This window comes from Camelus dromedarius, chromosome 7 (genome assembly GCF_036321535.1).
Source record: "Camelus dromedarius isolate mCamDro1 chromosome 7, mCamDro1.pat, whole genome shotgun sequence".
NCBI lineage: Eukaryota > Metazoa > Chordata > Mammalia > Artiodactyla > Camelidae > Camelus > Camelus dromedarius.
Window position 1 is genome coordinate 28,894,439 of NC_087442.1, and position 27,460 is coordinate 28,921,898.

Below are 27,460 nucleotides of genomic sequence, written 5' to 3' on the forward strand. Positions count from 1 at the left end.
TCAGGTTTGACTACATTTATACACCCTCAGAAGAAGCCATTCTTCACCTGGGTCATTTCTTCCCTACTGGCAGCTTGGGCCTTATGTTGGATTTAGGTTGTAGAGTAGGATATATCCAGCAGTGTCCTCTGGAAAAAATTAATCTAGAGTAGTCATTCACAGGCCGAATCCAATCAACAGATGTGTTTTGTTGTGCCCACATAGTATCCATTTGTTTCTATTTAATCAACTACCCACATTTAAAAATGGGAACATTTTACAGAAAAATCTGGATTTTCATCTTAAGGTGATAAATAAGAAGATTTGGCAAAACTCATCCCAAATTCCCCCATGGCAAGTCCCTGGCTGGTGTTGAGATACAACTGCCCCCTTTAGACAACTGGGGGGAAAACATTCTCCATCTTCAATCGCAGACATCTTCCGCCAGGTCCCTTTTGGCATTTAGTTCACTGCTCCTGATCTAGAGTAAAACCTCATCCACCAACCAGCCTCGGGAGCCACCCACATGGAGGTGGAACTGAACTTGTGTCTACTGTTCTCTCTTTCCCCTCTTATTTTAACCTGGTGTTGGGAAGGACAGCACAGGCATGGCAAAGAGACCACAGTGGTAGTGCTGAAGACAATCCTGTAAGCAAATGGGTGATTTGAATCTCTGAAGGGATTGTGTAAAATGGTTACGAAGCCCCTAATATAGATTTATTTTATTTTGTGACAAAATTGTCTTTTAAAGGTGGTGATTCATAACTTACATACTTAATAATGCACTACCTAGAGTTAAATAAATTTCAAATTTAGTGCAGAATAATTTTCAGTGTTTAATTTCAACCCATACAAAGGCGTTCTATTTGGAGATTTTGAATCTCTGTATTAAAAACTCCTCATATAGAAGATATGTGCTTAAATATATTTAATATGCTCTGTATGAAATAATAAAATATAAATAGGAGAACTATAAAACTATGCTTATCATTATACAATGTAAAGTTACATATATGCATATACACTTGTATTTATGTATATATATACACATTTATACCTGTGTGTGCATGTATTTGTATACATCCTTCCAAACTATTCTTAATTTAATTTTAAATCACAGTAATATTTTACAACAGAAAATTCTTACCTGAGCCAGGAAAACGACCAAGCACCAAATTAGCACAAAAATTAAGCTCTTGTGAATAGTAATATATCGAAGGTATGTGTTCCATGTAGTCACTGCTGGTATGTTTTCCACATCATCAAAAAAGCACTCCTGAAAAAGAAAATCATGGTTATTATAGTGAGACAATACAGTTCCATACCACCATTGTGGTTTTATTTTGAATGTGTGGAAATAAAGGAATATTACTATTTGAAACGAATTTTCAATGACATGTGTGATGTTACTCCATAGCCAGTAAAAGGTCCACTGGAGAAACACAGCTTTTGAAAAATGAAAACTGCTGTAATTCTTCAAATGCTGAAATTATATCACTGATAATACAACTGGATTATTTTTAGACAACTTTACTATTTTAACGCTTAACAGTGTCACACATTTTTATCAAATAAATGGTATCAGCAAAGTGAAGCTTCCTAGAACTCTCTTTGATTTAACTTATTTCTTTAGGGGTCCATGGATAAATACAACTTGGAATTGTGCTGGCTATAGAGATTTCCTCCAATAGACCTGAAGGCCAACTGATATCTGTACATCCCTTAGTAGCCAGTTTTTTTTCTCTCCTTCCAGCTATGACTTAAACTAAACTTAGAGGTTCAGGTTTGAAAAATTCATTCAGATTGATATTAAAACCATAGAGATAAAACATCTTTTAAGAAATCTTTTTTTAAAGTATAGAAATACTGAAAGTACGTATTTTAGAGATCACCTATTCTGTTCCCTCATTTGACAAAGGAGGAAATCTTGGTCCAGAGATATTAAATGATGTGTAACTTGCCAAAGGTCACACTACTCTTAATTGAACTATACTATTAAACATATCAATTTATTAAAACACTGCCTGTTTTATCCAAGGTACTTAAGAAATTTTTCTAGTAAAACAAACAAACAAACCAAACCAAAACTCTTCTCTTTTATATTGCTTCCTATTTTAAGAATAAAAGTATTTTATCTTAAAAGTATTTTACTCTTTAAAACTTAATATAAAAGACTTTCTATCGGAAGCGTGGTACTAGAATACACTGAATTTCACATACCTTCTTTAAAAGTAATCTGTCCAGAAATCCCATGTATAAAACAAATTTAAAAGATAGAAAAGCTCACAGTAACTAAATTCAGGCAAGACAGATGTATAAACTTGAATGTTAGTCTAGTCAAGAGACTAGATCCTTATATTCCTTACAGAGGCTACCTCCACATAGAAACATATCAAGGTCTTTCAATAACTGAAGCTATTTGTTTATATATTTATTTTCACTTCACTTCTCCCCACAGGGGTTTTAAGCTGGTAATAAAGCAGACTTAGAATAATTTATAATTTTTCTAATTTATAAGAATGATTATCACTGGCTTAGTAAAGAAGCCAACACTAGCCCTTGTTTTGACTTACAATACATTTTATAGGAAGAGATACGTCCATCACAAAAGGGAACAGTTGATTCTTTTACATTGTGAAGTCATTTACATAATTTATCGACTTTGGGAATCTTAAAACTAAACCTCAACCTAAATTCAAACTTAAGTAAGTTTTGCTACATTGTATATATTACATCCCACTCTGTGGCCAAAAAAAAAAAAAAGAGAGAGAAAGAAATGAAAAAACCCAAAACATGACCCTGGTCATTTATACACACCCTTAAATCTTCTTCATTAATTTCTTCACTTATTTCCAAACCAATATCTTGTGATAATCGTCTTGAATATATATCTATTTCAGTTAAGTTCGTCTGAGGGACCAGTGACATTTTTCGTGTGGATGTTGTTGTCTTTCGGTGGATGCTCTGACGCTGGTTCGCAGAGGAGTGGGTCATAAGGTTCAGAACGGACTGCCTCCTTCGTCCCTGAAACGTGGGGCCAGCGTTGATCACGTTGCTCCGGGGCAAGATCGCCTCTCCTTGCTCAGAATCGGGAACTAAGGACAGCCGTCTCTCTAAAGGCTCATCTGAATCTTCTTCGATGCCATTCATTTGTAGTGGAGTCTTTTGTACGATCGAAAATTTTCGTATAGAGTTGATTGAATTGAGAATGGAGTTCTTCCTTCTTTCACCAAACTCTCCAGTCTGTTTAAAAGACTGTTTTTTTGTTTCGTTCCAGGACACAGAATTATCTCCTTCTAGTGAGAAACGCCGTAAAGTCTCAGTTATGATTGAATTTCTTCGTTCTGCCGTGAACTGGTCAAAAGTATCATATCCCATGAGCTTTGAGCTGAAGTCGGGCCGTTGATTTTGCAATTCAGAGAATGTCCCATAAAAATAACTGCTACCTTCATGTAAAATTAATATTTTGTCAGCTTTCTTTAAATGTTCCATTTTAGAAGTGACCAAAATCCTAGTTTTGTTAGCCATCAATTTACAGACACAGCTTTAAGAATATAAAAATACACAAATATTAATTTTATAAACACTTTATTACAATAGTATACGTATTGCATTTTAACATTTCATTAATGTATTCTTGTAGAAAACCTCTATCATACAGTGTTACTATTATACTTAAAATAATTCTAAAAGTAAATCCTCAATAGTAACTAATTTGCTGCCTCAAATTATTATGGCATCAAATACTGTATTATTGAATTACTATAGTATACTATATTGTAAAGGTGAGTGTTAACAGACATAGAATGAAGTTAAATATCTGATATTAAATAAATGTTTAAATAAATATTTGAACAAACTTGTTACCCTCTGGGTCCTGGTTGATTCATCTAGAAAATGAGGGAATTTTTAGATCACCTTTAAGATTCCTTGGGGTCTATATTTCTGTCAGTCTTCTTAAACATCAGAGTCTCGTTCTTTAAATTTTCTATTTCCTTTTATATTTTAAGTTGACCACCAGTTTAGTTCTCAAGAGCTTATCTCATAAGACTAATCTCATTTATTTAAAAAAAAATGGCAACAACAATAACAAACCTGAGAACTGAATAATAAATTTGACCCTCCTCCAAAAAATTTCCCTCTAGTCTAGAGGTAAATCCTAACTACAACCATCTAAGAGAAAATCATTTTTTTTTAAGGCATTAAAACGTTAAGACTCGTTCTAGATTATACTCTAACATACTAACATAGCTAGCAAAGTTCATATTGGTAAGAAGTTACCTATCACAGTCACAGGATTGTAAAAATAATATCATAGGTATTAAATTTAACTAAATTCTAGGAAAGGTGCTTTTAGGAATAAGGCAGCCATTTTTTATACACACACCCCTCTATATCCTTATTGATTAACATCTTTGTTTCTAGAAGAGTATCATGATAGTTCTCCTAATAAACTACTTTAAGGTCACGAAATCATTTTGAAACTATGAAACCAAGTCATTTAATAGAAGGCATTGGTGGTATAGTGGTGAGCACAGCTGCCTTCCATATAACGACCTGTTCCTCTTAGGAACTTCATATACATTGAGCCCTAATGGGAACTTGGATGAAATGTACACCCCAAGCTCTGTGCAGCTGGGGAAGAGATACTGAAGGCGGTATTGAGGTAGATGAGTAGTCTGAGCATTCACCCTCACTAAAATATTAAAACATTTCAGTGTGTTTAATTCCTTAAGAAGTTTACATCTAAGGAGGAGCTAGAATAAAATACTACACACAAAGTAAATAAAAATACTTAAGTATCATACTCAATTAAACTAATACAGGATATGTCACAGGGCAACAACACTATAAAAACTACAGACAGTGATTGTTAAGGCAACAGTAACGGGAGAAATTGGTTTAGCATGAAGTGGTCAGAAATGGTTTTCACAGAAGTGATCTTAAATTTTGACCATGGAAGGAAGATCAGATTTGAGTAAGTGCAAAATTATATTCTGCATGATGAGCCACAATTGTGGTCATATTTCTCAAGGGAAAATACACAGTCTACGATGGTACAGTTGTTCTTTCTTGTCTTTTAGCATAAGCATTATATGCTATTCAAAGAACATACCTCTCAAATATTTCTTTCTCTGTTAAAACATCTAGGTATCCAAAAGGAGAGTCTAGCAGGTACAAATCAGCATCTTTGTATACTGCTCTAAAAATAAAATGGAAGTTAAATTAGATTCCCCCAATATTTCCTGTGTCATTTAATGTAGATGATTTTAAGTGAAGAACAAAAAGATAAGTCATATATGATTTTCATAGCTTTTCACTACCCTTCAAGAACTGCTGAAGTGTTTTTGCTAAATGTAAGTGACATGAACTAGCATGAGTTACAAACTGAATCACACCATACGTACAATTTTAAATACTATCTTAAAAAAGAAAAAGAAAGACGGAAACCTTTTAACATTAGTATCTATTTAGAGCCACACACCATCCTACATGCTAGGAATACAATGGTAAAATTTACACAGTCCCTGCCCTCAGAGATCTTGCATTTTGCTGGGGAAACAAAGAAGAAAACAGACTGTTTCCAACCTGAAAGATGTCAGAGAATGCAACTAAACTGCAACACTTACGAGAAATTATTTTTTAAGTTTTTTTCAGTGTTGCTGTTACCAGTAAGTTGACAGCAGTGCTGTTATGCCTATATGATTGATATTACTTTTTTGCTCCTTACAGTGTTAGTTTCTGGACCATATGCATAAAAATTCCATGCAAGTAAAGGATTAAAAACTTGCAATAAAAATGTATACCCATATTATTTTAAAATTAAAAAATAAAACTTTATGAGCAAGAAAAATCTTCATTAGGTTGATCTTAGGACAAAGATGAAGATGAATTCCCAAGTGAACAGAAATGAGATACTTTCTTCACAACATTTAAATTTTTCAGCTGCAGTTGTTAGTAACCCTATCTCTATCCCAAACACATAGGAGTCAGTGTTTATGTATAATTCTTGGTACTTTCTATAAAAAGGAAACTGAGTTTAATCAGCAGGTAACTAATAGAAGTAATAATAATACTAATTAAAAAACAGAAATGACAAAAAGTCAAAGTAAATTCTAAAAGAACTTTGCAGTGTAAATTATTTTTGAAAACAACATGGAAGAGCTGGATGGAAAACCTCCATCAAAATGCACCCTCAAGGGCTTTCTTCCCTCACTTTCTTTTCTCTCTCCTTCATATCTATGACCACAGTTTCTCAAGAAATTAGAAGTAACATATTTATCATCCAAAACTGGACAACACACAATACATTCTGATTAGAACAGCAATAAATAATTATTTTCATTAATATCTCAAACTTTGTGCACTTTACAATAAAAACAAATCTTATACTGGTAGAAAACAAATTCTATGTTGAATGTCTAGGAGCCGTATGGCCTGTCTTACCTAAACTTAAAATAGATTGTTCAAGGCCAGTCTTACTTTGAATCACAGCTTAATCAACTTTCATTTATTTAGAAGCCATTATCTTGTCGGTGAATTATCTGTATCTGTTGATTTACCTGACATCGTACTACCAAGATCAAGGCATAGTTTAATGTAGAGTTAAGATGACCTGGTTCAAATTGTAACTGCCATTTTCCAGTGTGGCTTTTGGCAAGTTAAGATCTAACAGCCTCAATTACCTCATGAGCTCTTTTATAAGGTAAGGAGAACAATCCTTTTCTTGCAAAGTGATACGGAGAGTCTATAAAATTATACACATACACATAGACACCCCACCTAGAATAGCACTAGGCAATTGCAGGTGCTCACTGAGTTAGTTTCCTGTCCCAGCTTTTGAAAGCAGGAGAAAGTAAGGCAAAGGAGCCATAATATCAACAAACCTGTGTGATTTCTTGTTAACAACTTGAGCAACACAGTAAGAAGAATTTTGTTCTAATAAAACTGGAGGAATATTTGACACCCCACATCACCAATAATTTTTTAAACTGAAAGTTACAGATTAACTACAGAGTTTTCTTCTTGACACAAATTAACTTTATGCACTTCTCATGGACAGTTCAAAATGCTTAGACCAAGAGTATCTCTACCAAGGGGCCTCCCAAACCCCCACAATCCTAGATTGCTTGCCCTATTTATTTTTCTTTAAAGATTACCGACTTAAGCTAAGTGACATCTTTTCCCTTGCTATTTTTGTTATGTGATTTATCAATTATGTTGAAAATTTTGAAAATGTATGTTTATGTAAACCAAGAAGAATAAATAGAAGCCTAGAGCAGGAGTGTACATTGTGGGGTAGGGTAAGCAAGGGACTGTATGAAGGGCTAAACAAAAACTCACATTTCTCTTTCCTGTGCTGCATAGAATGCCCAAGGTTTCCATTTGGAATAAATCATATCATAAGGCACACAAACATACACATACCAATATAAAGGTATGCATTTTTAAAAAGCCACCAGCTTTATCAGATATGAATTACTATGTCATTATCTACAGTTCTTAAAGGTTATTCTTAACCTGCTAGCTGTAAGATCCAGCATTTTTCAATTCTAGGAACAGACTACAAAGAAATGGAGAAATATCCATAATTTTTTACATGCATCATATTTACAACAAATGCTTGTTGGATGAATAATCAGATATTCACCTTGCTAAAGAAATTCTTGCTCGCTGACCTCCACTCAGTGTGATTCCACCTTCTCCAAGAACTATGTTGTCTTTCTCTGCAAACTTGGAGATGTCCTATTATCAAAAATAGAACATAAGTTACAGAGGAATTGTTAGTATGTTGGATCTGAATTTGAAAGGTACACTTTCCTTCTGATGTAATCATGTATCAGACTATTGCTTTAACCATAGTGGAAATTGTGAACACTGCATCTCAGTTATTTCAAATGCATTTCAATTAGTCAAAACATTGCTGGAATTTTATGAATAAAATTTTCTTTAATTTGTAAAATGTAATTTATGATAATAAGAATTAGAAAAAAATAGAAAACATCAAATAGTAAAGCATATTCATGCTCATGATATGTAAAGATGTGTGTATATTATCCATTGACCATTATTCAAACCCAAGTGCTATTAACGTGCTAAGTGCACTTCCTTCCAATTTAAATTCACTCTTTTGAAAGGAAATCTCCAAAGATGAATAAACCTCCTAATAAGAGAAGCTAAAAGAATACCACTCACATCCCCCTGCAGTAACAAAGCGTATTCAGTAGGCGGCCAGGGGTACAAGGCATCTCTTTTCCATACTTCTCTCACCTGCCCATCCAAACGACACAGCCTCTTCCTCATCCACCCTCCCACCTCATTCTTGTATCCTCTCTCCATTCAGTCTACCTCTCTTGTCACCTCCCTGCCACACTCTTCCTGGCACCCTTTCTCCAGTTAATGAACTCCTTGTGGCAACCATTATGCTAGACATTGTAAAAGAAGATTAGAATTTATAAGAGGTAATCCTCGAACTGCAGTCACTGTAAGTCTAACTTGGAAGATAAGCCATAATCCTGGAGAAAGCTAAAAATACCCCCAAAGAATTGATTAACCATTTTAAGATAGTAAAATAATACACAATTTATTGGCAAATTAAGTGCACAGATAAGTATTGTATAGTAGATAGAAAATGCTAGAAGGCTTTCTGGAATAGATGAGGTTTGGCCTGAGACTTGGAGAATGAGAAGCGTTAGATAGATAGTACTCCCTCCTTAGTCCAGAAAAAGTTCTCTGCCTTTTCGTTTCTCTTTCCCATTCGTCTCCTCTTTTCTTTCGTTACCACCTTCTCTTTCCCTTTATTAACAATACTCTTCATACTATTCTTCCTTTTTCTTTCACAATCCAGAAGCACTCCACCAGCTCACCTGATCTGCCACCAACATCATCTATATTTGAATTGTCAAAATGGTTACTCTCTCTGCTCATTTGTTTCTGTTCTCTCCCAGATTAAAGTTAAACAGAACTTCATACACAAAACTCCAAACTCACAAGGCTGGTAAATTAGTAAGTGATCATTTATATTAAGAATTAGTTGGCAGCTCCTGTAGCCTGGAACCATGCCAGCTACTGTCCCCAACGAATGGTTGCTGTCAATACTCCTGGCCTAAGGGGACCAAAAATGATCAAAAATGTGATTTAAAAAAATGCTGACATGTTGGAGGAGATACGACAGAACTCGGTGGAGCTGGCCACTTGGGTGCTGGAGAAATATAACAAGGGAGGTCACTGAGACCACATAGCACTGTGATGAGGAGGACATTCCGTGGTTATGAGACATGTGAAACCAAGTACTTCATTTCTTTCTACTGGGCTAAATATTTTTGTTCAACTCATGGACCAGGCCACACACCTAGGATTCCATCCAAATAACAAGGATTGCAGCTAAACTCCACACCCAGCACCTTAAATCTTCAGTCTTGCTAAAGGAGCACAGCCAGGAGCCCCTCAGTCTTTAAGCTTTTACTGAGCTGTTCTATGCAGCACAAATCTGGACTCGAGTCAGAGCAATTAGCCAAACGTCTCACATAAGTATTTCTTTTCCCCTGCACCATATTTTCCGTCCCCATATCCCATTCCCTTTCGAAAAACCAAATCTTTTAGAAGAAAGAAGAGAATAATTTATCTTACATGAACAGAGTGCAGGCTTTTACAAAGGAGGCACATTTTCTAACACAATATTAAAAAGCCAGAGGTTGCTAGAATTATTGGAGTTTTTCTCTCTTTCTTTTTTTTAAATTCGAATTCAATATGGTATTAGTCAAATCAGTTAAAATTTCTAATTTTTTTAAAATTTAGAAATATCAGTAGTTACCTTGATGCTATAACACAATTACACTTAGGGAATTATAGATTTAGAGGGTGCAGAATCCTAGGCCAGTGCAAGAATTTAACAGAGATTTGTGAAATGAAGGAAGAAAAGAGGAGAGAATGGAGGAAGGCAGGGAAAACAAACATAAAGCTATAAAGAAAGAGGTGCATGTCACTAAAGGAAATGAAGAAAGATGTACACTTCAATAAAAAAAAAATTTTAAGGTGTACAGCATAGAGAAAGAAAGAAAATGAGGAAAGGAATAATTGTCAAAAGAAGTAGGTATCTGAAGGAAAAAGCAAGAAGATATTGGCAGCATTTCAGAGACGAGAAAAGTTAAGGGAAAGGTGAAAACAATCGGAGAAATAGAACTATTGTTGACACTTCAGTAAATATCCCTAGTGAATTTAAATGTCCAAAGAATGCAAATGCAATTTCATTACATTAATTTTCTTTTCTTAAGACAAAATAAATAAGAGGCTGTTTCAGCCAAATTTCTCTCCTAGGAGTCTGTAATATTTATACTTTAAACAAGCCAAGGAAATAGGAGGGAGAAGGAAAATAAAATATTCACTTCTTTCTTTCCACTAGGCTGAAACACAGTATTAGAGAAAGAAAGCAGAAGATCCTCAAGTGAGCTCCGGCTTTATAAATTCAGACTGAATGCAATACCATCAAATTCCTCCCAAAAAAGACCAGAAACTGCACTTCATTTGAGTATCACTCCTCAAATCCTGGCCCGCAGCTGCTCCAGGGAAAGGAGAAAATGCATTAAGAAAATGAGGGATTCAAGGAAGGAATTGCTTAGATGGTTCCTTGGTACCAAGATAATCTATTTCAATTATAACCACAAACTACCCTGTTTCCTTTTTATTTTCAGAACAGTATTAATGTTGAGTTCCTATGATAATGTACTCTGCCCCAGGGCTTGCTCTGTTGAGCACTCTCAGTCAGTATCCCATGCCTGCATCCCTGGGGTGTCTCAGGCCTGCCTGAGATGATGCCTGGTGAGTGACAGGTCATCTTCTTTGGCCTGGCTTAGAGAGAATGGAATTTCTCAGTGTGAAGCCTTTCTTCACACTTGGGAGAATTTCCAGGATGAGTGCACCCTTGGAAAATGCCACGAAGAATTGCATCTAAGCATCCTTGCTTTTGAATCACTGGTGAGCTGAAATCTAAATTATGTTCACGGTGCCTATTTAGAAAGCTGCTGAGATGTCATGTAAATTATGCTTGTGGTGATTGTTCAATAAGTAACAAAGGTGGAAGACTGAACTGGATGGCATGGGGCCCAGGATTTGAACCCTGGTCTACAGGCTTATTATGAAATCTCAGTTACCTAACAGCTCTGTAATTTAATTCCCCAAACCATAACCTGGGTGGAATTACAGCCTGTCTTTCATAAAGGGTGCTAAGTAAGAGAATTAAGGATATGGCATGTACAAAGCAATTCAGTAAATGTAAAACGATGAAATCAAATGTGACAATCAAGGTGGAATGTTTTTTAAATTCTAAAACAAAACGTAAACAAGACAGAAAACATTAATAGCAACATTGCCAGAGAGCACAATGGCCTATTTTCTAGCCCTGTTTCCACTACCCACTGGGTAAGTAGCTTCGGGTAAGTCTCTTCTGGCTTTCAGTTCTCCATATGTACAATGGGGATAACAGAACATTCCTTTCACAGTTGTAAAAATTTGAAGTACTGTAATATAAAGAGATTGGTTCATAGCATACAACCAAACATTGGTAAATACAATGAGATTTTTACCAACGGTCTGTATACATCACTCATGTCTATTTGGCCTTGAGTAGAATGCTTACCTGATGTGATACTATGCCCCATTCTCCTATTAAAGGAAAAACAGATTCTTATTAAGGCCTGAAAATATAGCCTTTATCACCATATGATTATAAGAAATGTACAAGGGATAATGTATGGGTTAAAAAATAGGACTTAGAATTGGAAGCTCTGCATTCAAGTCCCAAATGTGCATGTCCTTACCAGATGCTCTTTTGTTGAGGTTGCTAAGTATCTGGTCCTGTGCTTTGAAACTAGAAGGGAAGGTTCTTAAGAGTAACACCATATTCTCAGACAAGATCTAGATATTGTAACTGAGCAGGACCCTGTGGGGCCTTCCAGGGTCAGACCCCTCCCCCATATCCTAAAGCTCCTCTCTGAAGTACCCAGATAATAGTATCTCATGTATATTTCCTGAGTTTTTTAGATGCTAAAGATCACCACCAAAAGGAAGAAATTTACTTAATGATTGAGAGCACATGGCTGCAAGACTTTCTGGCGCCTGGGGTTTGATAGTGTTGACTGCCCTGTCATCTCAACATCAACCAATCAGAGATTGTGCATGAGCTGACCATGTACCCTGCGATCACCTTCCCTCACCTGGCCTTTAATTATGCTTTGCTGAAACCCTTCGGGTTTTGTTGGGCATAAGCCACCCCATCCTCCTTGCTCGGCCCTGCAATAAACCTTTCTCTGCTCCATACTCTGATGTTTCAGTTTGTTTCACCTCATGGTGCATCAGCCACATGAACCTGCATGCAGTAACAGTACCTTCCAAATGCCACCACTCTGGAAATGACTGTTAATTTTATTTAACATTTTAGCCATGCTAAATTGTGCTACAATACTTTTATTCATCTTATTATCTCTTCATTGAAAAAGAATGGGGGGATGCCAGTTCTTTACCTTTTTTTTTTTTAAGAAAACTTTTCTTGCCTTTAGGATGAGTATGTAGTACTTGATTTGAAATTTCCACTAGAATGTGTTTCATCAGTACAAACAAACAAGAAGACTATTTTTAAGTCCCCACACTTTCTAATTGACTAAGATACTACTGAATGAAGAACGCCTAGTTAGACAAATAAATATTTTAGCAGTCAACACCACAGTAGTCTTCTTGATGAATCAACATCAGAATTCTATAATAAGAAAGTAGATTGATACAAGCTGCTTTCAGGAAATTCTGTGCTTGAATTCATATGTCCACATTTATTTGCAGTCTAGAATAGACTGGATCAGAATGTAAGATTTTGTATTTCAAAATAAATAGCTCTAACAGATCCTATGTGATCTTCCCTGGCATTTGCTATTTAAAAAAAAAAGTCTACTGATAACATTATTGCACATAACATAATTTTATTTCTAAAAGATATAGTCTCATTAAAGGGATAGTTCGGTCAAAGGTATGTGTCTTCCCTCTTTTTAAATGACACTGCTGCCAGAATCCTTTACAAAATAACTTTCAAAAGTTACATTTCCACCAGCAAGATTCAAGAGTACACTTTTCGTCATGTCACCATCAACAGAAGGTTTCATCACACTTTAATTTTTACTAATTTATCATTTTCATTTGCATTTTCCTTAATAATGGTGAAATTTTAAATATTTATTGGCAATGTGGTTTTCTTTTTTGTGAAATGCCTATTTCTACCAGATTTGGTCTTTTTAAAAATCAATTCATTTTTCTTTGTAGGGCATAGATATTAACAACTTCCTCTGCTGTGTATTTTTAAAACATTTTTCCTATTTCTAGTTTCACTATGTATATGTGTTCTTTTACTAACTTTGGTAGAGTTTTGCTTTCTGTTTGTTTGTTGCTAGAATCTTTTGTTTTGTTTTGGTTTGGTTTTTTTAGTGAACAGTCTCTTCATGAACATGTAATATTGTTCTTATTTTAAGACAAATGGCATTAAACTTTCACTATTTAAAATAATGCTTACTTTGGGAAGTTTGGTTTAAAAAGTTATAAAGCTTTTTTATAAGTTTTCTATTATTTTTACTTTGAATTTTTATTAGAAATGACTGTTGAATTTTATGTAAGATCCTTTCAGCATCTACTGACCCTGTTAGATGGTTTCCCTCCTTGTCAATACTACATATTATGTTTGTACTTTTCTTATATTAAAGCACACTTGTATTCTTATTAATGAATCTTGCCTATTTATATTTTATTATTTTTATACCACAGTGAATTCTATTTATTAATGTTTTATTTGGTATCCTTTTATTTAAATATCTATATTCATAAGGATGATTAATTGCAGTTTTCTTTTTTATGAAATTTTTTTAAATTCTTGCTTTAGAAAATGAAGAGCTTTTCATCTTTTTCTTTGGTTTGATATAGTTTAAATAATACAGGAAGTTATGTTATTAAAGGTAAGATACAATTCAGCTATGAAATTATCTAGTGAGAGTGCCTTTTTAAGTAATAGATATTGAATCACCTTTACAATGGTAATCTGTCTATTCAAGTTTTTTATGATTCTCAATTTTTATCATTTGTATTTTGCTAGTAAGTCATCTAGTTCCTCTAGGTTTTTAAATTTTTGCAGGTTTAAAATTTTTGTTTCAATACAAGTACAGTAAATTTTTAAATAATAATTTTAATCTTGTGCATATTTGTGCTTAAGCTTCTTTGTCATTCCTAATATTTTATGTCTTTTCCTTACTGTAGATCAGTATGGATTTAATATTTTTATTGGCCTTTTCAAAGAACTGGCTTTGAAGAGTTGATTTCTTTCATTTATCTGTTGGTTTCCTACTTCATTAAATTAAGTTTTTATCATTACTTACTCCTTCAATTAACTTTTTATTATTTGGTTTATTTTTTTCACTCTGAAGAAAAACATGAATTTTGTGCATGTCTAGCCTTGCTTCTTAACAATAAAGGCATTTAAAACTATAAATTTCCCCCTGAGTACAGCAATGTGCTATAGATTTTAATATGAAATGTTCATTCTTTCAAAGTATTCTAGATTTAAAATAATTTATAGTCAGGAAGATGATTTTACCTTTCAAAGTATGTGTTTTCAATTTAACTAGCTTAATCATATCTAAACAAATGTGTCTTTTACCAAACATAACTAACATGTTCAGTCAGATAGCCTCATTAGAAACTCTGTGAATTATGACTTTTTAAGAAGTTAAGCAACTATTAAAAAAAAAAAAGAAAAATTTGAGTGGAAGAAGAATGATATTAGAAGGACTTATATGTATTTATTAAAATTTTTAGTGGATTTTTACAGCTCTTCATTAGCTGAACTTAAAATCTTGAGGTTTTGGTTAAATTTAGCTTAAGAGGAGAGATCTTCAAAATTACATGAAAAAGATCTAAACCGATAGGAAATGGGAGGTTTTTTTCTTGTTTTTATTTTTGTTTTAGAAAATTGAAGATGTATTAAGTATTAGATAAGACTTTATCCTCTAGCAATGCTTTCCTCAATATTTTAATTGTGTGTAAAATATATTCTTTTATAAATATACTATATCTAATCAGAGGTTATAACAACTGCTATCAAAAATACTCATTAAGTAATTTGGGTATAGATACACATACAGTTAAATATACATACATATGTACACATGTAAATATATGTATTTGTATACATCTGTATACATGTGCATGTAAATATGTACACGTGTGTATATGTATATATTACATACATGTATGTGTATGATATGCATAATATATGCATCTGTTTACACATTTTGATCTCTATCATCCACTATTACAGTGCTAAGAAAGAAAATTCTGCACAAGGAAAAAGGGTATGATTATTTCCTTTATAAACTAGGTTACTACTTCTTTTATCAAAAAAAAAAAAACATGTGGAAGATATGAAGTTCTTAAGAATCAAGTTGTCTTACTTTCCACTTTTCCTCTTCAATCCTGCTAACATAACATAATGAGAGCTGATTCATTGAGAATGCTTATCATATCCCATGACCCTAAAATACAAGAAAGTCAAATTTTTTTCCCAGTTGATAGAGGATAGCTTGACAAAAGAATAACTTCCAAAACAGTAGATTCTGTGATCCACATTACTTTGAACAATTCAAGTTCATTCAAACTGACCATTCCCACTCCTGCCTAAAACGAAACATCATAAAGCAAAAAAATAAAAATAAAACAACTGGATCTTCATGAACCCCAGAATAAAATCCAAACTTCAAAAATGACATACAAACTTTTCCCAGGTCACTTCTTCAGCCTCACCTCCCAGCACTCTTCCAAATACATCTTGACCCCTAGCCACACTAAAGTTTTGCTGTTCTCCAAATTTGCTGTATCTTTCACCACAAGCACCTGCTGTTCCCTCTATTTATAATGGCTTTCCTCGGCTTCTTTATCTGACAAATTTTTTAGTGATCTTAAAGGAATTTAATATCCCCCATAAAGTCTTTCATGACTTCTCTGACAACCAGTCATGCCTTTTCTGTTCCTCTGTGTTATAAGAGTTTTCATCCCTTTTCTTATTAATTGTCTGTTTACAGATCTTTACCCTCAAAGACTGAGCTTCTTAAGGGCAAGGGCAGGGTAATAATTTGCTCTATGCTTTGGGAGCCAGGACAGGTTTCAATTATTAGAGGCGTATGTTCCAAAGAGTGAGTAAAGTACTTTAGGCAACACAGAGGTGGTTAAGATCAATCCCCTGCCTTTGAGAGCTTATAGTCTTTTACGGATATCGAAGATTAACTTAATGAAAGAAATGGATTTTGAGCTGAGATGTGGCCTCATGCCTGGGAGGACCCCTGCATCTTCCTCATCCAATCTTACCACATCTGCCCCTCACTTGTCTCTCTGGCCATCTTGAGACACTGGGATACCTCACTGGAGCACACTCACCAACCCTAAATAATAAAGTTAAATAGTAAAGCTACTGTCAATTTAAAAGTAGATTCTGATGTGAGAGTGAAAAGACAGATGAATGGAATAGACTAAATATTCCACAAACAAACCCACACATAGATTGGGAACTACCATGATAGTATTGGAATGCCAATTTGTAGGGAAAGGAGGAACCACTCAAAAACATACCTTGTGACAGATGGATCTCCATTTGGAAAATAAAATTAGGCCCCTAGCTCATACAAAAAACAAAAATTAATTCCAATGGTCTGCAGTCCTAAATATGAAAAAATGAAACTTTAAAAATACTGAGAATATACAAGAATACACTTACGATTTGTGTTAGAAAAGATGTCTTAAGACATAGAAAATATGAATATAATTTATTACATGTACATTAAAAGACTCTCTACAACAAAAGATTCTAGAACAAAATATGCATTGCCTTACTATCCATCTCTAGAGGACAGTAATGCAATGTACTTAACTGTTTTAGTTCAGTCCCTCCAAGTCACAGATACCAAGATAGTATCAAACATGAAATTATTTTATTAGGGTAAATATTTGCAGGAAAGAAAATAGGATTAGAAGCAGGGAAGGCTGGGAGAGCTGTCAGACATCAATGCAGTTCTGACTCATGAGTGAAGGAGAGGACAGAAGGTTGGATGGAAGGACATTAGGCCACTGCGCAGTCTAAGCAAGGTTTGATAAAGCCATCTGGGAGTCTCTGAGCCAAAAATCAATTAGCTAGTAAGTCCCATGTCTTCCAAACACAAATATTCTTTAGTATCCCTGCCATCCTCAATCATTCATGAGACGCAAGTAGCCTGTGGGAGTAGTAGTCTCAAGACAAACTCAGAGAGTAAGGGATCTCAATGCATAGCAATGGGCCCTCATTCACATACACTCCCTACAACAGAGGTCTATAAGGCACATCTCACAGCTACCACAATAGCTTACTCTCCAAAATTAACAAAGAATATGAAGTCAAACAAGAAAATAGGGAACTGAAAAATAGAACAATAAAGACATGATTTTTACAACTTAAAATGGCAAAAACTAAACTCTTTGTCAATAGCAAGAGTTTTGAAAGATGGAGGAAATGGGAACTCTCATAAATGGCTAGTGGTACAGCTACTTTGAAGTGCAATTTAGCAGTATCTAGTGAAATGGGAAATGTACATATATATCCTATGACCCTGCAATTCATCTGTCAGATATTTACACCAGAGAAGTTTCCACATATGTGCAAAGAGAAATATTCAAAGATTTTCATTGCAGTACTGAGTAAAATCTTAGAATAATCTAAACGTTCATCAATAACAGCATGAGTTATATAAAATGTTACACATAAGCACCACACAGAAGTTAAAAAGAATGAAATAAATATGTATGGTGTAAATCCATTTAAATGGATTGGAAAAGTCCATACCACATTCATAATATGATTGCCTGAGGCTTGGAGTTTATGGAAGAATGATGGTGAGAAGGATTTGGTGAAATGTTCTACTTAAAATTTGTGCAGGGCTCTAACAATGCAGTTAAGAAAACAGGAATGTTGTCATATTAGTGTTCTCTGTCTAGAATAGATGCTAGTGATCCAAATTTACCATTAAAAAGCACACTCACACACACACACACACACACAAAATCCCTGTGACTGAAAAAGATATGATGTTCTGAGCAAATGTATTTGGCCTCCTTTTCTGAACTGAAACCATTCATGAAGAGAAATGTGTCAATGTGAATAATAAAACAAGTATCTCACAATTAATAAAAAGTTGCTGAGATTGAAATGAAATAAAACAGTGGGAGTAAATTGAAGGGAATTGCGAATAAGCCCATTATGTTAAGATCAAATACATTAATAACACCAATATCCCGTTGTTAAAGTGAGTACTTTTTCTGATTACCTTGTTTATTGTTCATTTGTAGAGTTCTTTATTAGCATTTAGCTTCTTCTATTTGATTTAACATAAAGCGCTTTGTTTTGTATACAGTGTTAAACACTTATCTTTGCTGATTACTAAGGGCACTCAAATCTGGTGCTATATTTATCTTAAGGGTGTTGGTTTTGAGCCTCGGTGCTATCATGAGTTTAAAAAGCAGCATAAAAGCACGTGCTGCTTAGAGAAGCTTTGCACAGAGACAAATTCTATTCCTCATTACTTGCTCTGCAACTTCTCTTGAGTTCCCTTGGAATTACCCATAAAAACTGTGGGAGGAAATCATTTATTGGAATTAAGATACTGGACATGATTTGATTTCTTATATGAAAATTAATTATTAAGATTTTTATTTTAATTTTTTTAAAAATTAAAAATCATTTTTAAGTTTCAAATCAAATAAAAACTTTTTAAAATTATGATCAATTAATTTTCTTATTGAAGGAGACCCTGAAAAAACCTTTCTTTGTAACCACCCTACACTGCCATTTCAGTTTTCAATAATTTTCACAGCACAGTTTATCTATAGATAAAATCAGTGACCTGGACCATTGGTTCTTAAAGTGCAATCACTGGACCAATTCTTTCAGAATCACCTGGGGAGCTTGATTACAAAAATGCTGCACCTATTCTTACTCAGAGCCCGGGACTCCACATTTTAACCTGTGATTCTTATGCCTGCTTGAATAGATAACCCATTCTTTTGGTTAACTCCCTTTGCAACAGGCTGGTCAGAAAGGCAAATGTCAGCTTCACAGGTTTCTGGGCACACAATACATTAAATCTGTTCAGATTGTAAAACACTTGAAAATACTTAGATAAAGACTACTAGAATGGGTCAAAGTAATACTGTAATAAATGGGCAATAAAGATTAACTTATTTTATTATTAAGAAGTACATAGTATACCTACAGTCATGTACACACTTTCCACACAAGTGTGTACCATTTTACTTTTTAAACATGCACCTAAGTTTCATCACCCTGATATTATTCAACTGAGGTAAACAAACCAGAAGCTGTTACAGAGGCATTGCTATTGTAAAGCTCAATAACTCTGACTTGAACATATACCAGAGGAATGGTATAAGGTGTTATTATATTGAGAGAGAGAACTCTAAAGAAAGGGTGGCGTGTTACATTTAATGATCCTGTGTAATTACACAATGTTAGCTGAGTACATTTGTGCTTCTGTGACTTTATAGATAGGAAAATACCATAAGGCTCATTTTATGGCTGCCTTATCACACTCTTCAGAAAAACCTTGACAATACAGCTGCTTGTGGAAAGGGAAGACAGGACGGTGAGCCCCTTGGGTTTAGGGAACATGGACTTTAGAAGTAATGTCATTCAATAAAGTATGTCTTTCACAGTGAATCATTAGAGACTTATTGCCATTGTTATTAATGTTTAATAATTACCAAGCACTGGTACTGGGCTCTATGCACAAGGAAACCAGGCAAAGAGGAGGGAGGAGAAAAGAAGTGTTAGGGGAATAGACAAAAGGGAGAGAGAAGAGAGGGAAGAAGAGAACATGAGAAAGCCGAGAGAATACTGTAAAAAGGGAAAGAATAAATGAACCATCTTTGCACATGGCTGTTGTAAACGTGGATGTATCTTCTTGAGCAGGCTGTGTAGCTCTGTAGCATCTGTATCAACAGAAGGAGGTTAACCTCTACAGCAGGAAATACACATGAATGGTTTCAAAAGTGGGAGTTCTGTTGACTAGGAAAGATAGTTTATTGACCTAAGTCAAACTTGATTACAAATAGCTGTACATAGAAATATTAATAGATAGATTAATCCTTGCTAGAAAGATAAGAAGTGAGAACTTTTTATCAACTTTGAAAAATGAAAGTTCTTCTTTCACTGGGCTTTGGTGCTGTTTAATTCATGGCAGAAAACTCAAATTCCCATACATTTGTTATTGGACCCAACAAAAGTACAAAAAGCACTATTATGATAGATGTTACAGTCTTTTGTCACCAATATTAAGCTTGTTGTTTAATATTCAGAGATATATACATATGTATGATTTTATGTATGAACTTGTTGAGTATATATGTAATTCTATTACTATCCCTGCCTTTTTAGTGTTTATTCCAGTATGTGTTTAGATCTTTATTTGTATCTTAAAACTAATAACTTAAGCATTTTTAAAGGAAAATCTACCAAATGCAGTACTTTAAGGTATTTTGGGGTATGTGTTCCCAAGGAAGTAAATTAGAAAGGATACTTGAGACAAATAAAGAATCTTATTTGTCTTGTTCAAGCTCTACGTTAGACTCATTTAACTACAGATTTCTGGACTCCAGATTTCAGATTCTTAGAAATGATCCTTAAAAATTTAGTTTTTAAAAGCTCTCTGGATGACTTTGATTCAGTTGGTCTAAGAACTGGCATTTAAGAAGCTACTAATTCCTTAACTATCTCTTCTGGGTCTACCCACCCAAGATGCTGGGACAAGTCCAATCCACGAAAAGCACTCCTTTCTCAGAACTTCATTAGCACGTTACTGTGTTATCTTGCAGTTGATCCTGCTCTGAAGTTCCTAACAGGTTTCCCAGGTCCTTAGTAACTAGGTCCGCTTTGCAATTCAGTTCCTCAGGAGATGGGCTTCAATACACCCTCATCACTGGGAGGTAATCCTATGAAGATCCTTATTCTCTCAAGAGCTGATTTTTGAACACCAGCTGTTCAACTTGCCCTGAGCAGCCTTCCTTCCCTGAGTTGACTGCCCACCTACTTGGACTTCCATATTGTAAATCTGAGGTCATGAGGCATGAAGAAGAGATTCTGCCCCAAGGCAAGGAAAAAAAGAAGATAATTTGGGAGAAGATATGGGAAGAAATTTCCTGACGTATTTGAATTTCAAGTGTGTTAGTATAGGTGGTTTTCCCAAGATACCAGAGTACGGAATTTTGGAGTACGGTAGCTTGACATATCATTTATATAAAATAAAAAATAAAAAATAAATATCCAGCAAATACATTTCAAAACTGTCATGGAATTTTCGATACCACTAGTTCACAAGTCTTCATTATCAAAATCTTCCCTTTTACAAATGGCAGATTTATAATCTTGATGGTTTAATAATACTGGTACAGTTATAGTGAGATTAACCAGCCTGAAGTTTTAACTTCAAAGTCTGCAATGTTCAATGGCTACGTCATTAGAATCTATGCTAGAGTTTCTAGTGGGCAACAAGTTTCTAACAGGGGACAGCAAAAAAGATAAGAAGTAAGAAGATTTGGATTCTCTTGCTGGTCCCATGAGCTATAAGACGTGATCTTCAACAATTCTCGTAAACTTTTCCCTTCTTAGACTCAAAATGTGAATATTTCATAAATGTCTAACCCCATCTCCATGATCCCCTTCTAGTTTGCATATTACACTGGATGAATCTTCCTAAAATATTTTTATTATAGCACATCCCCCAGTGAAGAAAAAGCAACTGTAGAGGATACTGTGGACCCAGCTGCTCTCCTTCCAGGGGACTTTGCCCTGCTCCCACTAAGCATCCCCTGTTCCCAACCCTGCAGCTGGACTTCTGTACAAGCATGGGATTTCTCCAGGTATATGAAACATGAAAGTGAAGGGGAACACTGTCTTTCTGCCTCTTTTGGCTATTTGTTATAATTGCTGGCAAGTGAGAAGACAGAAACCAGGACCCGACTTTTCTCCTGGTTCAGCTCTCACCATATACCCCTTCCTTTCTGGTCCGCAGCCTTGCTGCACTACATCGAGCTCTCCCAAAGCGCAGTGCTCTCTCTTGACTCCAGGCCCATTTTATTCTACACTCCAGCCACATGGAACTGACTACAGCTCCTCGAATGTACAGTGTTCTCTGTTGGTGCCAGGCCTTGTACGTTCCGTTCTCTTTCTGGAATGATCTCCCCGTTCTTCATTCAGATGACTCCTACTCATCCATCATCTCTCACCTTAGATGTCACTTCCTCCAAAGAAACCTCTCCTGACTTTCGAAGACCAGATTAAGGGCTGCTTCCCTATACTCATATAAGGACCCTAAAGAAACCAACATAGAACTTACCAGACTGCATTGGTTTTTCTTGTTTATCTCCACTACAATGAAAGCCCTTTGAGGACAGGGATTGTGCCTTATTCATCAATAATTCCCAGAGTTTGATGCAGCTGTTAGTTCAATGTTTGCATTCACAAATATTTACTACATGAATGAATATATATTCATGTGTATATGTGTCTATGTGTATATATATACATATATTTCTCAAAAAACATCTGTAAGTCAAAAACATTGCAGACAGGACCCTCATTATACTTGCAGGCAGCATTCAGACTGCCAAACATATTCTATGTCCATAGTAGAAACTCAGCAAATATTTATTGAAATTAGTTTTTTAATTTATGAAATTTGAATCAAGGGTTACTAAGTCTTCTAAATAAAAATTAAGCATTATCAACTTGGTCCTGAAATATTTTAATGGTAATACATTTGCCACTTCAAGGGCTATTTTTAACTAGAGAATACTTTTACTTAGAATTTTTAGAAAAACCAAGTTTCCCTTCCTGGAAAGGTCTTTATGAACATTACCAAGTTCTAAGGTTCCATTAAAGGTCTAAGATTCTATTAAAAGATAAGTATAAAATCCTCTCTTGATCTTATTTAATTAGCCATCACCACAAAACGGAAAACTCCATTGTTCAGGGTCCAGAGTCCCAGTTCTTCAAGAGGGCTAAAACATCAGGCCCATATATAATGATACAGCAAAGCTTTGATCTTTGGAAAACAGTGATTTTTTTAAAATATGAAATCCTGGCTTAAATATCTTCAGTTTATTATCTATTCATGAGATAGCTTGGTCCCAGATCATTATAATTAAATTTTTATACTACTGTTCTGTTGACTTGCCTACATCTTATGGAGAGGGGCAGTCTTAGAATTATTTTGGTTTCAGAGATGTTAAGAACTCTCATTTGTTTAAGTTAATAATTAGTTTCAGAATTGTAATCTTAATTCCTAAAACCTAGTTCACATTTTTAGAATTCAGCACATTTTCATTTTGATTGCAAACTCCAGGTAAAGCTGTCACTAGATAACTAGAAAGTGAGAATTCAATGGACCAATGTGTGCAAAACAGCAATGGGGACTGGTGCCCTCCCAATAATAATAGCTAATCTTTATTTTTAAGTTCCAGGGCTCAAATGAAATGAAATTACTGTTTAGTGCAGGAAGTGTTGTGGTGTTCCTGTTTGGTTCTGGTTCAATACTTTTATAAAATAAATGTACTTGCTTTATATTACAATAAATAAATGGCAGTGCTTTCAAACTTAATTACCTATCAGGAGAAAATGACAGGTAGTTCAAGGTACAGTCGCTTAGTGTGGCTTATTCTGGTTTAGGGAACATTGTTCAGTGTGCTGTAAATATCTGTTTTGGATGTCTATTATATCTTGGCTATTATTGAAGGCAAATGTTAATTTGTAAGGTGTCTTTTTATTTACAGATGCCCTGACTGAACATTCTTGAAAGCTCCGACAATGGTAGACTGACCAACCAAAGGTTAAGCCTCTGATCAGTGCAGGTTAGTTTTGGTCAGATGTGAAAATTAAGGGGTCAAATTCAAATTTAATTAGTTTTGTGGTATCTGCATGATGGAATTTATTTTCCAGAACAGTTGTTAACTCATTTTTTTGCTTACTTCCCACCCAAGGTTTTCATATTTCTTGCCAATTTCCCTCCCAAGCTTTTTTTTTTCTCTTAGTAATTTCTTGCCAACTTCCCTCCCATTTTTTTTCCCTTCTTGTGACTTAAATAGGAAAACTGTCAAACAGTGGTAGAACAGAAAACACAAACAGATTTTACTTCTTTAACTTACATAGTAAATATTTTTATTACAATGCATATGTAATGGTTGTCATGACAAATATCTACTTAATGAGGACCATTTTGCAGTTACAAAAGGATTGTAACAACTTTGTGGAAACCAGTTACATATCTTAAACACCTAACCTCTTCTCACATCCCTCACGCTACCTCCCACCACAAACTATTATAAAAGCTAATTACTGCTCCCAACCAGGTACTTTTACAAGCAAGTGAATCACTAAATAAAGACAGTCCATCACTTTCTACCCAAACACTGGTCTGTCGAGGATCTGTTGCTGTCAGCTGTGGGGCTGTGTGGTAGGATAAAGGATTGGAGAATTGCAAAGCAGCGCTATTCTGGAAATGTTTTTAAAGGTAAGAGGACAGTGAAGTCTGTCACTCTTTCAATAATGAAATATGATTATAATCTCCTTAAGGGATAAGTAAGTTAATGTGGGCCCAATTTTATTGATTCCTCTTTTACAGCTAGCAAAGTTTTTAGTGCTGGTTACAAAAGTTATAAATATTTAGAAGGATTCTAAGGGTAGTTTAGGTACATAGAAAGAAAAAAAATGTGAGGATAAGTTATGGGAACAGGGATACAAAATAGCACTTTAAAAATAACTATTAATTTGTCTAGAAATCCATTCTACTATAATCTAGATCCCAAGTAGGACATATAAGCAAGACATGGAGAAGATCCTGAGAGGGGAGCCCTGCAGGTGAAGAACCTGCACAGGACTCGTTCACTCCTGTCCGCACGTTACAATTTATTCTATCAACATAGCACTGTCTCCATGCCCTTCCCTGTGATAAGGTCTTCAAGCAATCCCACTGAGTGAATAGTTTTCAACCACAAACTGAAATCGGAAAACTATGTGAACTATGTTGCGCCGGCCTTTTCCTATCTAAGCACATTTACAACTACCTGCCAACTCCTAGGACACCAAGCATCATTACATACGCAAGTGCTTAGTAGATATTAGAGCTGAACAAAAACACAAAAATGAGGAAGAAAATACTCCGCCTCATCTCCAGTTCCAAGTCTAGATGTGGTACATGAAGAAACACATCAGCTCTGGCAGTCAAGTGAAAACATACTAAATCGGGGAATGTTTGTATTTGGTAACAGGGGCCATAGAGAGAACACATTGAGGGAGTCTTTGGCTGACACCAGCTGTTAACCATCAAAGGATTTGGTAGGTATTTTGTGCTCCTATGCGCAAATCTCCTCTATGCTTAAAAAAATAAAATCTTCATTCTGGAATGTTCTCACTGGACTTACACAAAAATTGGAAACTCTGAAGTCACTGAAAATGGGAGACATTTTTGATTTTGACCATCAAGATAGTCTAGCACTTTTAATTATTTTTGTTACTCCCACTCCCAGCAATAACCTACTGCCATGTCATTGTCTCCTCAAACTCTGAAATTGTGAGGCTCAGAGAACATTTTCTGAGCAAAATTCTTACAACTGACATGCCCTGAAAATATTTCTGAAACAGTCATCCAATAAGAATTCATCCTTCTCCCTGTCAATGGGCTTGATGGAGTATACCAAAATAGAATTTTTAGAATTGCTGTTCTCAAGGAATTTACCATGTAGTTGGATAGATAACAACACATAGGAAACATTCAGCAAAGAGAAGAGAAATGAATATACTAATACACTCATTGTACTCACTACATTTGCCAGTTTAAAGAACAGGAATTTAGGAGATGTCGAATTTTTTTGCTTATCATAAGATGACTGGGAAGGCTAAATCAGTTGCAGACCAGGAAGAAGCAGGGACTGACTCAGGAATGGTTAAAAATGAAAAATTATGTGTTTTATTTGACACTTTAAGGCCAAGAGGAAGAAGAGTGAATTGTACATTAAAAAAAAGAAAGTGGAGGTCCTCATGATTAATAACAATTATTTATTATAGCCCATCCAGTGGTGTCCTCCACTTGTACTTTGTTAGTGAGACCTGTGATCCCTCTGCTCTCAGTTCTGTGTAACTGAGCTCCACATCCTTCCTTCCAACCCATAGCATTTCTACCTGTTCCTCTTTCCAATTACTGTTGTGCAAGGAACCCTTAATCCTAAACCAATTTCCCTTCTCTTCTAATTCCTTAAGGAAAACAATATTCACTCCTTCCTACAGGCTCATTTTTCCTGATGCTTTTTCCTAAAGTACACAAATATAAGATTCCTCATCTTCTCATGATTCCTTTGCCTAACTCTTGTCTCTTCCTGTCCATCACTGCCCGTTATCTGGATTACTGAAATATCTTCCTATTAGTCTCTCTCCTAGTTAGAATAGCATATAGTACTACTGCTGCTGCTAATAATTGCTGTTTTACTTATTATGTACTTTCTATGTGCCAGAAGAATCCACAAAACCCTATAAAATAGGTAGTATCCTTATACTATAGAGGATAAAACTCAGTATACAGCAAGGTTAAGTTATTTTCTTCAGTAATCCAGCCCATCAGATTTCAAAACCTATGTTCTTTCTGAAATCCCACAAAGCTTCGAATCCTGTCCATCTTAATTCTGCTTCTCATATCACAGCCCAAGTGATATATCTAAATTGCAAGACTGATTACATCACCCTCCTGATTAAAACTCCCTAAGACCAAATTCCTGAGACTGGCATACAAGGTTCCCACAACATGGTCTTCCAGCTTCACTATTCCCCCTACACTCTTGTTTTAACAAGATGCTTGTGGTTTCCTACACTAACCAGATGGTTTCATGTCTGGTTTTTCTGTTCATACAGTTTCCTCTGTCCAAAATAGCTTTCCATTTTCACTCATTCTTCAAGGTGTTCTTTTTTAGAGACAATCTCCCTGAACTGTCCAGGCAGGCTAAAAGCCCTCAACTGGGCTCCTGTAGTGCCCTAAGAGTATTTCTATCCCAGCATGTGCTATATTATATTGAAATGGTCTCTTTGTGTATGTTTTCCCCAACCAGCCTATAAGTTCTTTGAGGGAAGAGATAACATAGTTTTAATTAAAAAAAAGAGAGAGAGAAAAAAGAGGACACTAATGAATTCATCTACAAAACAGAAACAGACTCACAGACATAGTAAGCAATCTTATGGCTACCAGGGGAAAGGGGGTGGGAAGGGATAAATTTGGGAGTTTGAGATTTGCAAATGACAACTACTCTATATAAAAATAGATTAAAAAAAAACAAATTTCTTCCATATAGCATAGAGAGTTATATTCAATATCTTGTA

At 35.1% G+C, this 27,460-nt stretch overlaps 1 protein-coding gene across 1 annotated transcript in view; it reads right to left on the minus strand.

The window, feature by feature from the left end:
* Positions 1–27,460, minus strand: part of CFTR (CF transmembrane conductance regulator) — a 140,800-nt gene that overhangs the window by 59,400 nt on the left and 53,940 nt on the right. The window contains exons 12-15 of the mRNA XM_064487383.1: positions 7,631–7,725; positions 5,096–5,182; positions 2,797–3,523; positions 1,127–1,255 (exon numbers count right to left, since the gene is read on the minus strand). Of these exons, the coding sequence (XP_064343453.1) occupies positions 1,127–1,255; positions 2,797–3,523; positions 5,096–5,182; positions 7,631–7,725 (1,038 nt within the window). The remainder of the gene's footprint in view (positions 1–1,126; positions 1,256–2,796; positions 3,524–5,095; positions 5,183–7,630; positions 7,726–27,460) is intronic.